This window comes from Hipposideros armiger, unplaced genomic scaffold, assembly GCF_001890085.2.
Source record: "Hipposideros armiger isolate ML-2016 unplaced genomic scaffold, ASM189008v1 scaffold_82, whole genome shotgun sequence".
Lineage (NCBI taxonomy): Eukaryota > Metazoa > Chordata > Mammalia > Chiroptera > Hipposideridae > Hipposideros > Hipposideros armiger.
Window position 1 is genome coordinate 3122479 of NW_017731432.1, and position 11811 is coordinate 3134289.

Here is an 11811-nt window from a genome sequence, read left to right on the forward strand (position 1 = left end):
GAGTGCTATTTAGGGAAGTGGAGTAGGCAGGACAGGGTGAAGGATTGAATGTGGGGCATGAGGGAGGGGAGGTGTCAGGGATGCTGCCCAGGTTTCTGACCAGAATGGATGATGATGGTGGGTAAAGACTGATATACAGCTTGTCAGCTGCTGTAGGTGTGAAATAGGCTTCCTGGTGACATCCTGGGACTTAACGCCAGTATTGTCTGCTTTTCCATTCGCCGTGTTTCTATATAAGAGACTGTTCCCTACTCCTGTGGTAGAAGGAGTAGGGTCCCCACAGGACCCGGGGCATATCCCTCCTTGCCTCCCTGAGGTCTGCTTCTCTTTTCTTTCTGCAAAAGCACAAGTGGGTGGGTTGGAGTTGTAGGGAATGAGGTTGGAGAGTTAGATTCGAATCAGAGCATGATGAGCCTTGGATGTCAGGCTAATGACACTGGACTTTTTCCTGAGGGTGACATGGAGGCATTGAAGGTTCTTAAGCAGAGAAGCAACATCCATGCATTCATCTATCCATTTGCCCATCCTTTTATCTATTTAGGAAACATTGTCTGTGTGTCTACTGTGGAATAAAGTAGCAAACAAGCTGTGCTTGTGCGACATGATCAGATTTGCATTTTTGTAAGCTAACGGGGCATTAGTTTGTGTGTAGGGTGGATTGGAAGGGAGTGACCGGAGTCAGGAAGCCCACTAAAGAGGTGGGCGGTGATGAGGCCTTACTGACAGCGTGGTCGTTTGGATGGATGCGAGGCAGGTCGAAACTTACCACCTGGGTGTGTGGGATGAAGGGAAGAGAATTAGAGGAGGACTGGCTGGCTTGGGTGCCCAGGTTGATGGCATTGCTGTCACTGAAATGGGGACCTGGAGGAGGAGTGGGATCAGGGAGGATGAGTTCTAGTTGAGCTATCCTCTGTGAGCTCCTTGAAGGCAGAGCCCATGACTGTCTTGGTTATCACCCTGCCTCCCGGCTCAGGGCCCAGCAGGCTCACCGGTCAGTTCTGCGTGGAGGGCTGAATGAAGAAGGCACGGAAGAGAAGGGTCTGGCCTGGGCAGGGAAGCGAAATAAATGTGTATTTGGTGTTTGCTGGGGGCCTGACCCTGTGCGTGATGAGATGGCCATTGGGGTTATTTAGAAACTGCAGCAGGAAGGGCCTTGTCACAAGTTGGAAAGGTCCGATGGGGAGGGTGGATAAGGGAACACCGTGTGTCCCTTTACCTATCCATTTGAGATGATGGGTCTGACCTACCTGGAAGCCCAGCCTCACCAGAAAAGATGCCTGCAAGTGGAACCCTCTATCCTCTGGGGAGGCCACTTGGTGCTGGTGTGTCTAAAGGGGTAAGAGTGGGATGTGCTGTACAGCTTGGCTTCTGGAGACAAGGCTGACTTGGAGGGGGAGAGGAAGGGGAAGATGCTCTGAGATCCTGAGGCCCAGGGACAGCTAATACAAGAGTAAAGTCATAGGGCCGGCCGAGTGGTTCAGTTGGTTAAGAGCTTGCTCAAGAGTGTGAGCCCTGAGCAACAGCGGTTCGATTCCCGGCCCGAGCTGAGCTGCCAACAGGTGGCAGGATGGCTCAGCCAAAAAAAAAAAAAAAAGTAAAGTCAGGCCGTGGCCTTCCTGGGCACGGGGCCCAGGGTGCTCGTAGGGGACTGGGTTCTAGGGCAGGGCCAGGGTGGGCCCTCGGCTACATCAGCAAAAGATCTCGCTGTCTAGATCAGGGCTTTTCAACCTCAGTACTGTTGACATTGGACCAGATAATCTATTGTTGTGGGGGCTGGCCTGTTATTATAGAATGTCTAGCAGTACCCCTTGTTTTTCCCACTAGATGGTAGTAGCACCTGCGTGTGTCCCCCACCCCCCTTCATCCCCAGTCTTGACAAATGCCTCCAGACAGTGCCTTATATCCCACAGGGGACAGGATCACCTTGGATTGAGAACCACTGGTCTATACCACCTCTTGCTGCCTTCACTAATCTGTACAAACCTGGAATACTGGGGGGGACCAGTCAGGGAAGATTTTCAGTTATGGGCCACGTGAGCTGAGTTCTGAAGGGCGAGTAGGTGGCTGGGGGCAGGAGAAGGGCATTCATCCCCACAGAGAGAACAACAAGTGCAGAGGCCCGGAGGCAGCCACCTGGGTGAGCATTACCCCAGGGGAGGCTTCGCTCTCCCAAGGAAGGAGGCTGCTGGCTGGTGGCTCAGAGATTATAGCTGTAGGAAGGGACCTCTGCTGGTCCCCTTGTTCTGCCCCCAGAGCTAAGCCTCTGCTGGACCTTGTGACACCCCCAGAGACTCTGAGACACTTCCTAATCCCCCTTCCATTCTCAGGGGAAACTGAGAAGCTGAGGGCTTCGCGAGAGGAGGGCGCCCAGCTGCAAGAGGGCAGGCGGGCTCTCCCCGGCTGCCCTCACAGACTGGCCAACTGGCTGCGAGCGGAAGGCAGCCTGCTGCTGGCTGCCTCCTTCCCCTGGGCCGGGGTCGCCGCTGAGCCTGTGATTTATTCCCATCATAATCTGGCGGTTGGTTTGGTGAGAGTTGGAAACATGTTGGTTTTCCCTTCCCAAGTGTAACAAGCCTGTTTCCGCCTCCGTGGCTGCTGCTGCAGTGCCACACGGTGAACTGTCCAGGACATGACAAAAGGGCTCGCTGATTAGAAGATGAACAGCTCCCAGCTCTCCCTGCCCTCAGGCTTCTCTTGCCCGAGCACCAGCCTCTTCCCTTGGCCAGTGCTCCGTGGGGCCCTGCATACTCCTCCTGCTGGGGTCCATTTGGGGGCCCCAGGCTCCTGGGAGCAAGGGCCCTGGCACAGGGAGGAGGCTGGAGAAACAGGTGGTATTTGGAGATTAATTAATATTTGTGAATAATAACACGTGCCCAAGAGAAACAAATCAATCTGTGTTTGCATATTCATGAGGACTCGCAGTGATCCCAGCTGTTCTCCAGCCAGTAAACCTCCCCCGCCCCAGTCTCTCACATCACATAGTCTGGGGGGGTGCTCTAAGGCTGATAGGGGTGTTAGGTTGGGCTGCGTGGAAGTGATGTGACCTCTGTAGAACGTGCATTTCCGTAACGTTAATGTTTGACTCCTGTGGCGTGTGTGGTGCCTGCTCCTCCTCCCTTTTCCCTTTGGTTTCACAAACCAGTACAATTTCCAAAAGTACTTGGGGGCCAGACGTGGGGTTGGCAATTTTTAATTTTGCCAACTAAGGATACTGTAAAAACAAAAACTGCTGTTTGCTCTCACCATCATTTCATACAAGAAAGGACATTTTAACACCAAGGACAAAATTTGAGAATAAAGGACAGTTCTTCCCAAGAAAGGACAGTTGGCAGCTTTGCACTGACGTAGCAATGAAAAAGGATATATTAAAACCGTTCTGAATGTAGAAAAATTACATCCAGTTATATTCTACAGTATCATACAGTATGGAGTTGTTTTCCTGCCCAAGTATGTCAGTTTGGTAGAACCGATGGTCCGCAGTGCAATTCAGAGACATGCCTGAGTGTGCAAATGTTCAGGCCTTGTTTTCATCTCAGGCGTAAAAAGCCCAGGCTCACCCAGCCATGCTGGTGGAAGTGGACGGTCTGCTCTTAACACTGTCGCGCTGGATTCAGGAGGTTCTCGGCAACCTCAGCAAGGCAAGCTAGCGTGGGTCCTGCCTCCCTGCTTCTCTCCTACCTTCTCGCCACAGGTGACCCTGAGCACTGGAGTGGGGGCAGGCCCAGGGATCCAGGACTCTGACAAGGGGGCCCCAGAGCTGAGAGCGGCCTGCACTGCCTGACACGGGGCAGGCGCTATGCCGAGTCTGGGGCAGGAGGCAGCTTGCCCACACCAGGAGCTGGTGAGGGAGAGGCCCTGGCTTGGACAGCTATGTGGTTGCCTGAGTAGTTCCTGAGTATGTGTCTGTGTTTGTGTGTCCCAGTGTCTCTCCTTCTCTCTGGGCAGCTGTGTCCCTGTGTCCATGGGCTGCTGGCAGAGCTCTCTGGGGAGGAAATATTTTTTCGAGTTCTCCACCTTTGTCTGTCCTGCTTTCTGGATCTGAACAGTGTCCTGAACACTCCAGACCTGGATACGCAGGGGGTCCCTGGTGTCCCCAAGTAAGGGCTACTTGTCTTTGTCACATTGGGGTAGGGTTACCAGAGGCCCAGGTTCTCTGACACCCGTGGTCAGAATCTCATCCAAGATTGTCCCACATGTCTGCTCTGGAGTTATGCCCCCAGGATGGCTATATTGGGGACATATATCCCTTTCATATTGGTACCAGATACTGACACCTCCATGAGGCCTATAACGGGGGATTACACCTCTATGATAATGTACTGGGGAGTTATACTCTATAATGTCTATCAGGCAGCTACACACCCATGATGTCTGTACTGTCTGTCTACACCTATGTTGATGTCTGGACCAGACGGCTACACCTCTGTGATGTCTGCACCTGGGAGTTACACTACTGTGTGTACCAAGACAGCTACAGGGGATTAAGCCTCGGTGATGATTGTACTGGGGAGTTACATTCCAGCGTGACTACGCTGTGCAATTATACTTCCATAATATCTGTTCTATATGGTTTCATACTCTTTATGTCTGTCCCAGGGAGATGGACCCCCATGATGTCTGTACTGAGGGGGTTCACACCGGGTGCTTATACCTGAGCCTCTTTGTCCCTGTTCTTGGTACAACACACCACTGAGTTATGAACCTGATATCTCTACCAGGGGCTACAGGATGATTGTGTCTGGGGACCATGCCCCCCCATGACAGCCTGGCTGGGCAATTCGCCACCTGATGTCTGCTGGGACATTGAATTCTGTTGTTGGCTGCACCGCTGTACTGTACCACTGTACCATGATGACCAAGTCCAGACAGAGCTTTGTGATATGTGACCTCCATTCCAAATTGGCCACAGAGGGCATCATTGTGGGGGCGCCCTCTCTCCTGGCCTCAGCCACCTGAGCTGTGATCGCGGAGCGGGGAAGCCCAGGCATGGTGTAGATGGGGCTGGATGCCCACCAGGCCCCTTCAACTGTCTTCCTTTTGTTGCTCAGCTCCTGTCTCAGACTTTAGGCAAGATCTGGGACAAGGGACATCTCCCACCCTTTTCCCTTAGTGTTCAGCCCCCGTTCCACTTCACAGTCCTGCCTGCTTGGTCCCAGCACCTTTGCTCACCTACTGTCCTCTGACCTCAAGACCTGTGACTGCCTCAGTTGAGACTAGGGCTCAGGTTCTAGGAAGGAGCAGGTCCGTCTTTGAGCTGCACCCCTTCATGTTCACCCGTCCTGTCACCTCCTTGCAGATTCTCTTATAACTGTGGGTCAGCTGCCACCTGACTGTGATTACGACTCTCCCACCAGAGTCAGTGGGTACCAGTGCAGGACCCCAATGTGTGTTCACCGTCAGCCACTCCCCCTCTATGTCTTGTGGTGTTTTAGAGCATTAATTGAGGGACTTACCATATGCCAGCCCCTGCCCAGAGCAAGGTATGAGCAAAGCTGATGGGCACTGGTACGAATCCCCTAAAGCCCCACTATGTGGAGGACACAGGAGAGAGACCCTCAGGAGCTCCCCGTCGGGGCTGGGGAGTGGGAGCAGTGTATTTGTACTAGGTGGTGGGTGCCTGGCAGAGTGGGGATGGAACACCGGGAGAGGAGCCCTGTGAGCAAAGGCCTGGAGGCGTTCAGCCAGTCCAAAATGCAGTCTTTCCTCTGCCCAGGTGCCTGCCTCAGCGCAGATGGCACTTTTGAGCATGTGGTGCCCTGACGTTTGCCTGCGGCCCTGTTGGGACAAGGGCAGAAGAGGTGTGGGGCTGAATCTTAGGGTCCCATACCTCCATTCCTGGCCCGTAGGGCCTCCCTGTAGTTTCCCTTTGGAGTGGGAAGGTGCCATGGGAATTGGGTAGGATGAGGGTGGCCAGGCGGGCAGCTGCAACTTGCTAAGCGTGTGTCCTGGCGTGCCCGGACAGGTTGTGGCTTTGGCTTTCAGCCCCTGATACCTGGATCCTGTCTGCCATTACCTAGTTTGTGCTCTGGGGTCTGCACTCAGCATGTGGGGTCTGGCCTTCTGCCTCCTTTCGCTGGGAGAGGAGGGGAAACACGGTGCCCCAGGGACTCTCTGGAGTCCCTAGCCCGTATGGGTCTGCTAACTTCTCCCTGTTCCCTGTTCCCTGTCCCTGTCTTGTTTTGTTTGGTTTCTCTGTCTCTCTGACCTCATTTCCCTGTTCCTGTCTCCTTATGGAGGCAAGTTGGAAATTCAAGGTTTGGGACAGAGCATCCCTGCACATTCCCTGGTCTCAGTAGACCCCTGTCCCCATTCAGATTTAAGGACTACTCTCTCCCTACAGTGTGACTATTTGGCTATTTTTTTGGGGGGGGGGTCATTGAGGAGCCTGGGTGGTCACACGGGTCAGAAGGTCTGGGTGGTCACTGGACAGTCCAAAGCGGGGGTCTGTTGAACTGGGCTCTGGATGCTCAGTGACGAGCAGGGGATTGGGTGTGAGTGAGACCAGGAGGTAGCGTGGGTGGGCAATAGGGACACTGGTGGATACCAGCTAACTGGCTCTGCCCTTCTCTCCATCACAGGTAGCTTGTCCTGGGCTGTGGCTGGCCGTGGTGCTGGAGCCCTGGATGACCCCTGAACCAGTCCCAGGGAGGACAATGGTGCCCCTTGTGCCTGCACTCGTGATGCTTGGTTTGGTGGCAGGCGCCCATGGTGACAGTAAGTCTGACCCCTCAAGGTGTGGGATCTCCAGGTTAAACGGCATCCGCCCCTCCTAGCAGGACTCTGGGATGGAGAACAGGACCTGCTACTAGGAAAGACAGGGTGGCTAGATACCCTTGTAGACCTTCTTTCCTATAGAGAACCTCCTCACATGCGTGGAGAGCCGCCATTCAAGGAGTGCCCCAGCCCCATGCTTCCTGGGTGCATCCTGTGTGTCCCTTAAGGCACTGCAGGGTGGGGCATGTCTAAGCGTGACCCTGTTTTATGGGCTGGGGGTGAGACATGTCCAGGATTCATGTGGTCATTGGGTAACGTGCTCAGGCGTGTACCGTGTCTGCCACTGCAGATCTGTGCAGAAGGCACAGTATGAGCCATGTTGGGGTTGGCATGGGAAGGGGTTGTGGCAACACACAAGGAGTGTGTATAGATGTGGGAATGGGATGCCACATGTATCCACAGGTCCAGAGAGGGCTCGGAAGCCCCATGGCTAGACCCTGGGTATCCAGGTGTGGAGACAGCCCCTCCCCCTTTCCCAGCCCCTCAGCCCTGGGAATCGGGAAGATTGCACTGGGCCAGGAGGAAGCTAGGCTCCAGTGCCCCTCTCTGTGTGTGTTGGGGGAGGTGGGATTGTTCCCTGCTCAGATCCAACTCAGAACTTTGGTCCCTTTCTTGCTGCCCTTCCCCCTGCCTGGCACTAGGAGACTGGCCGCAGCCCGCCCCGTCACCATGGTTACCACTGCTTGGTTACCGGTGGGAGGCGGGGCACGGAGCCTATTTAACCAATCTGTACACTGAGGGGGAGGGGCGAGGTCGGAGCCAAGGTCCCTGGGGGAGGAGGCTGTTCCCAGCCTGTCAGGAGCCCAGAGATGGCCAGGGGCCAACCCAGGGGTCACCCTGGGGGTCAGCAGGCCATAGGGTTTCCCTTATCCGCTTCCCCAAGTCTCTAGGCGAAGATCTTTCCTTGCCCCACCCAGGCCCTTTCTCCTAATGGCTCATTAATTATTCAGGACCAGATCTGGAGAGGGGTTGGACTGGAGCTCCCGCCCTTTGTCCTCCTAAGCTGGGCCCTGGTAGGGCTGGAAGGGCAGGAGGAAGGGGAGGGCATTCCTCCTGGGGTGTGGGGGTGAGGGGTAGTAGGAGCATTGAGGTGCTGGCAATGAGAGGGCTGGGCAAGCCTGCATAGGGTGGGGTTTGGGGGTAGGGGTGGTCTCCGGGCCTGGTTGGGGCTGCTGGGGCAGGTAGGGATAGAAGTCACCGGGTGTGACGCCCACGTTGGCAGGAAGGCGAAGGCTTGTCCAGAGTCAGGTGTGGTCAGTAGCTCTTGGACATTGCAGTACTGTCTTCCTCCCCCAACCCCACCCTGGACACTCTCAGGGCCTTCAGTTGGGAGCTTGAGGGCAGAAGGAAGGCCGCCCAGCTAGGCTTTCAGAGTCAACACATCCTAGGAGAATAACTGCCTTACCCTCCAGCTTCAGACCCAACATGCCCCAACCTGTATCCCTCGCTCTCATCCCCCCCAAACCTGCTCGTCTTCCTGTGTTCTCCTGGCGAATGGCATTACCACCCACCCAGCCACCCAAGTCAGAAACCTGGGCCTCCTCCCAGCCTCCTCCCTCATACCCCACACATCTAATCCATCACCAGCTTCTCTTGTTTCTACCTTCTAAATATCTTTGGAATGTATCCACTTCTCTCTGCGCTGCATTCACCCAAGCCACCCTCAGCTCTGGTTTGGGCTTTTGTATGCAACAGCTTCCTGATAGCTTCCCTGCCTCCATTCTCGTCCTTATAATCCATTCTCCATTCCAAAGTAGGAGTCATGTTGTAAAATGAAAGCCTGATTATGTCACCCCTCACTCTCTTCCCCTGTTGCCGTCAGGATCAAGCCTAGGGGGTCTCAACCCTTCTCCGGGCGCTGCGTTGTCTAGCCCCTGCCGATCTCATCTGCACTCTGCCCACTACCCCACACCCCTGCCCATGTTGTCTTCTCTTAGTTGCTCCCATGCTCCCCAGGCCTCTGCTCCTTCTGTTGCCTCTGCTTGGAACATGTCCCCATGCCCTTCACCTGAACAGTTCCTGCCCTCCTGGAGCCTCGCTTCCTCCATGCGCCTGGGTCATGTGCTGCTAGTCTGTGTTCCCCTCGGATTGCATGATTGTGACCATCTGCTTTGGGCCTGCCTGTCCCCTTGGACGGTGAGTTCGGGGGTGCTCAGGCTATTGTCTAGGTTAGGTCCTGGAGTGTGGTAGGTGAGTGAGTGAAGGGGTAGAGTCAGGCCTGGACCCCCAATAGAAATTGAGGCAGAGCAGAACAGTGTATACAGCAGAGTCCAAAAACCCTCATGCTATTATTCCCTTAAGGACCAGAGCCCAAAGGCCAGGGCCTTGTATGTAGGTACCAGCTGGAGACCCTGAAATAGGTGAGTTGGGCACTGCTCCCAGGTAGAGAGCTGCGGGCCATGGTGACCTGGCCCCGGCAGGCAGAGTCTGTCCTACAGGCCTGCCTTACGCTGCACACTTAGATCTGTCCCCCTGCCTTGGCCAGGCTTGGGAGACTTCTAGCCAGGGTCGAGCGGCAAACATGGACAGAGCTACTGCGAAAGGTAGGGCAGGCACCCCAGAGAATTGACGACCGGAGCAGTGAAGCGCGGAGCGGACAAATGTGTTTCTATAGGCCTCTTAACGAGACAAATGAATGGGGGCCCTGGCCTCTGAGGGGAGCGGAGGGAAATGGGGTGGAGAAGCAGCTGCTAAGAGTTAGCCCAGAGGTCCCAGTGTCAATGCTGAGTCAGCTCCAATGGGGACCTAGGCACGAGGGGCTTGGGCAGGTCCCCCAGGCTGGGGCTTGGCGGCTTCTCAAGGGGGAGGCTTGTGGGGCCAGAGGTGGTCCTGAACAGGAAGAGGTTTCTGTTGCTCTGCCGTGTGTGTCAGGCGCTGGGTGGGAAGAATCCACACAGGCCTGCATTTGGAACCTGCGGTGTGGGTCACCACAGTGTGTGCTGTGTTGGAGCACAGAGGCAGTGACCTAAGCATCTTCGGAGGAGGGCTGGGAAGCTTCCTGGAAGAGGGGGGGCCCTGAAGGGTGGGTGGGCATTTGCTAATTGGGGGCATTGCATAATGAGACGAGATTGGGGGAAGAAGCAGGGACAAGCCCGTGGCGCTTCTGGGAGAGCCACAGTGAGAACCATCCCCGTTTGTCCCCAGGCAGCTTGGGACAGAGGCAGGGAGGCAGGACCAGTTGACGAGGTGTGAATGGGGTTCGGGTTATGGTCCAGTTACTTGGAATCTTAGGAGCCCAGAGCAGGATGCCTAATGGCTGGAGGGGCGGGTGGTAGATGGGGACAAGTGCCTGAGTAGCTGAGGATGCGTCTATCATATTCCCCTGCCCCCCAGATCCTGTGGCGCTGGAACATGGCAGGGCACTGCACACAGTTCTGCGTTGTCCTCCCCCTTGTCCTTACAGGTGGGTAGGCAGGACCTGCTTTCCGTCTAGACTCTGCCCTCTGTGGAACTTGCAGCAGGTTGCTTTCTCTCTCGGGCCTAGTTTTCTGTTGCACCATGAGGGTGATCACGCCTGCCTGGAAAGGTTAACTGAGGTCACATGTTCCAGGCACCTGGCACCTAGTATGTGCTTCCCCTGTCTGAGGCCGTGACCTCGTAGGGCTCCCTGTGTGTCCTGGAGGACACAGGGTTGTCTCTGAGTGGGCTCCCTCGGGGGGGTGCCAGGAGCAGTCACAAGAGCCAGCAGTAATGAGTCCCCAGCTCATTAGACGGTTGAGGGCCTGCCTGGGAAATCCGCCTCCTCCGGAGCTCCCTCCCCTGCCTGGCAGTCCCTCGCTGCTGCATGTCTGCTCTCTGCTTCCGTGTCTGCTCTCTGCTTCCGTGTGCTGTTTGTGTAGTGTGTATGCAAGCGCTGCAGGGAAGGCACAAAGTAGCCCTCTGTCTCCCATGGAGGAGTTTGGAGGTGGCCCAGTTTGTCCCCAGGGCTGGACGCTGGGAAGTATGCCCACCCACCCCCAGCCCAGCCTACTGTTTGCTTTCCATAGGCCACTCCCTCCCACCTTGCATGGTCTGTGCTGCCTGAGAGTGTCATAGGGCATGTTCCCGGAATCTGCTGCCCAAAAGGCTGTGCCACCCACGTGGTGGGAGAGGGGCACAGGCAGAGTCACATTCCGGTGGAGCCGAAATCCCCTCTTGGCACGTGGTCTCAGAAGTTCTGTTCAGATCCTCACTGAACAGCTCTGGGTCAGTCCTGGGCAGCATGGTCAAGTGCCTAGTTTTGCCCACCTGCCTGGGGACCTAACCAGTCACCATGGCATATGATGATCAGTGCTGGGATGGGAAACCCAGGGGCTTAGGGATGCAGAGCAGGCTCCCACAGGCCTGGGGGTGGGGGGTGGAACACCTGAGGGGGGCAGGACACACGCAAAGGCAAGGAGGTGCCCACGGGCCTGGCCTGTCGGAGTAGGCCTGGGTGGCGGGTGGCCAGTCCACCAGGGCTGAGCTGTGTTCCAGGATAGGCCTCGGGCCATGGCAGATGCTCTTTTTTGAAAGAGTCAAGAAAGGTGAGCCTGGAGAGGTTAGTGGAAGCAAGAGAGGGGAGGTGGGGTGGGGAGACAGACAAACACAGGGTTTGGAGCTGGGGAGAAACCTGGTCAGATTTGTGCTCCCCACAGGTCCGCCTGGTGAACAGAAGGGGCGAGGGCTTGGCAGGGCTTTCAGACAAGGATGAGCTGGAGTTTGGTTTGGCTCCGTGCTTGTGTGAGGTGCCCTCTGGTGGGTTAGAGGTAGTGGTGGGGGTGGGTTTGAGGGACGCCAGGATGAGGCCAGACTGAGGGGAAGGGCCTGCCCCCTGGGCTGCACCAGGCTTGGGCAGCAATTGCCAGTCTTTCCAGAGTCTGGTGGGTGGGTGGGCCGGCTGGGGACTGGCCCCTTTCCAACCTCCAAGGGGTGTTCTGCCTCTTCCGTGGCCCCAGGCCTTGGGCCCCGTCCAGCCTCCACACAGTTCTAAGGCCTTTCCCCTTCTCTGACTCTCTCTCATGACCCGTACCTGGCTCTCCCCAGTTTCTGGGTCTTTGTTTGGCGCTGAGGCCCCGC

The 11811-nt window shown here is 56.1% G+C and overlaps 1 protein-coding gene across 22 annotated transcripts in view; it reads left to right on the forward strand.

Moving 5' to 3' along the window:
- Positions 1-11811, forward strand: part of PTPRF (protein tyrosine phosphatase receptor type F) — an 84622-nt gene that overhangs the window by 6091 nt on the left and 66720 nt on the right. For all 22 annotated transcript variants that reach the window (XM_019643735.1, XM_019643741.1, XM_019643737.1 and 19 more), the window contains one exon: positions 6579-6714. In XM_019643735.1, coding sequence (XP_019499280.1) covers positions 6624-6714 — 91 coding nt within the window. In that variant the 5' untranslated portion in view covers positions 6579-6623. Of the gene's footprint in view, positions 1-6578; positions 6715-11811 lie in introns of those variants that run through there.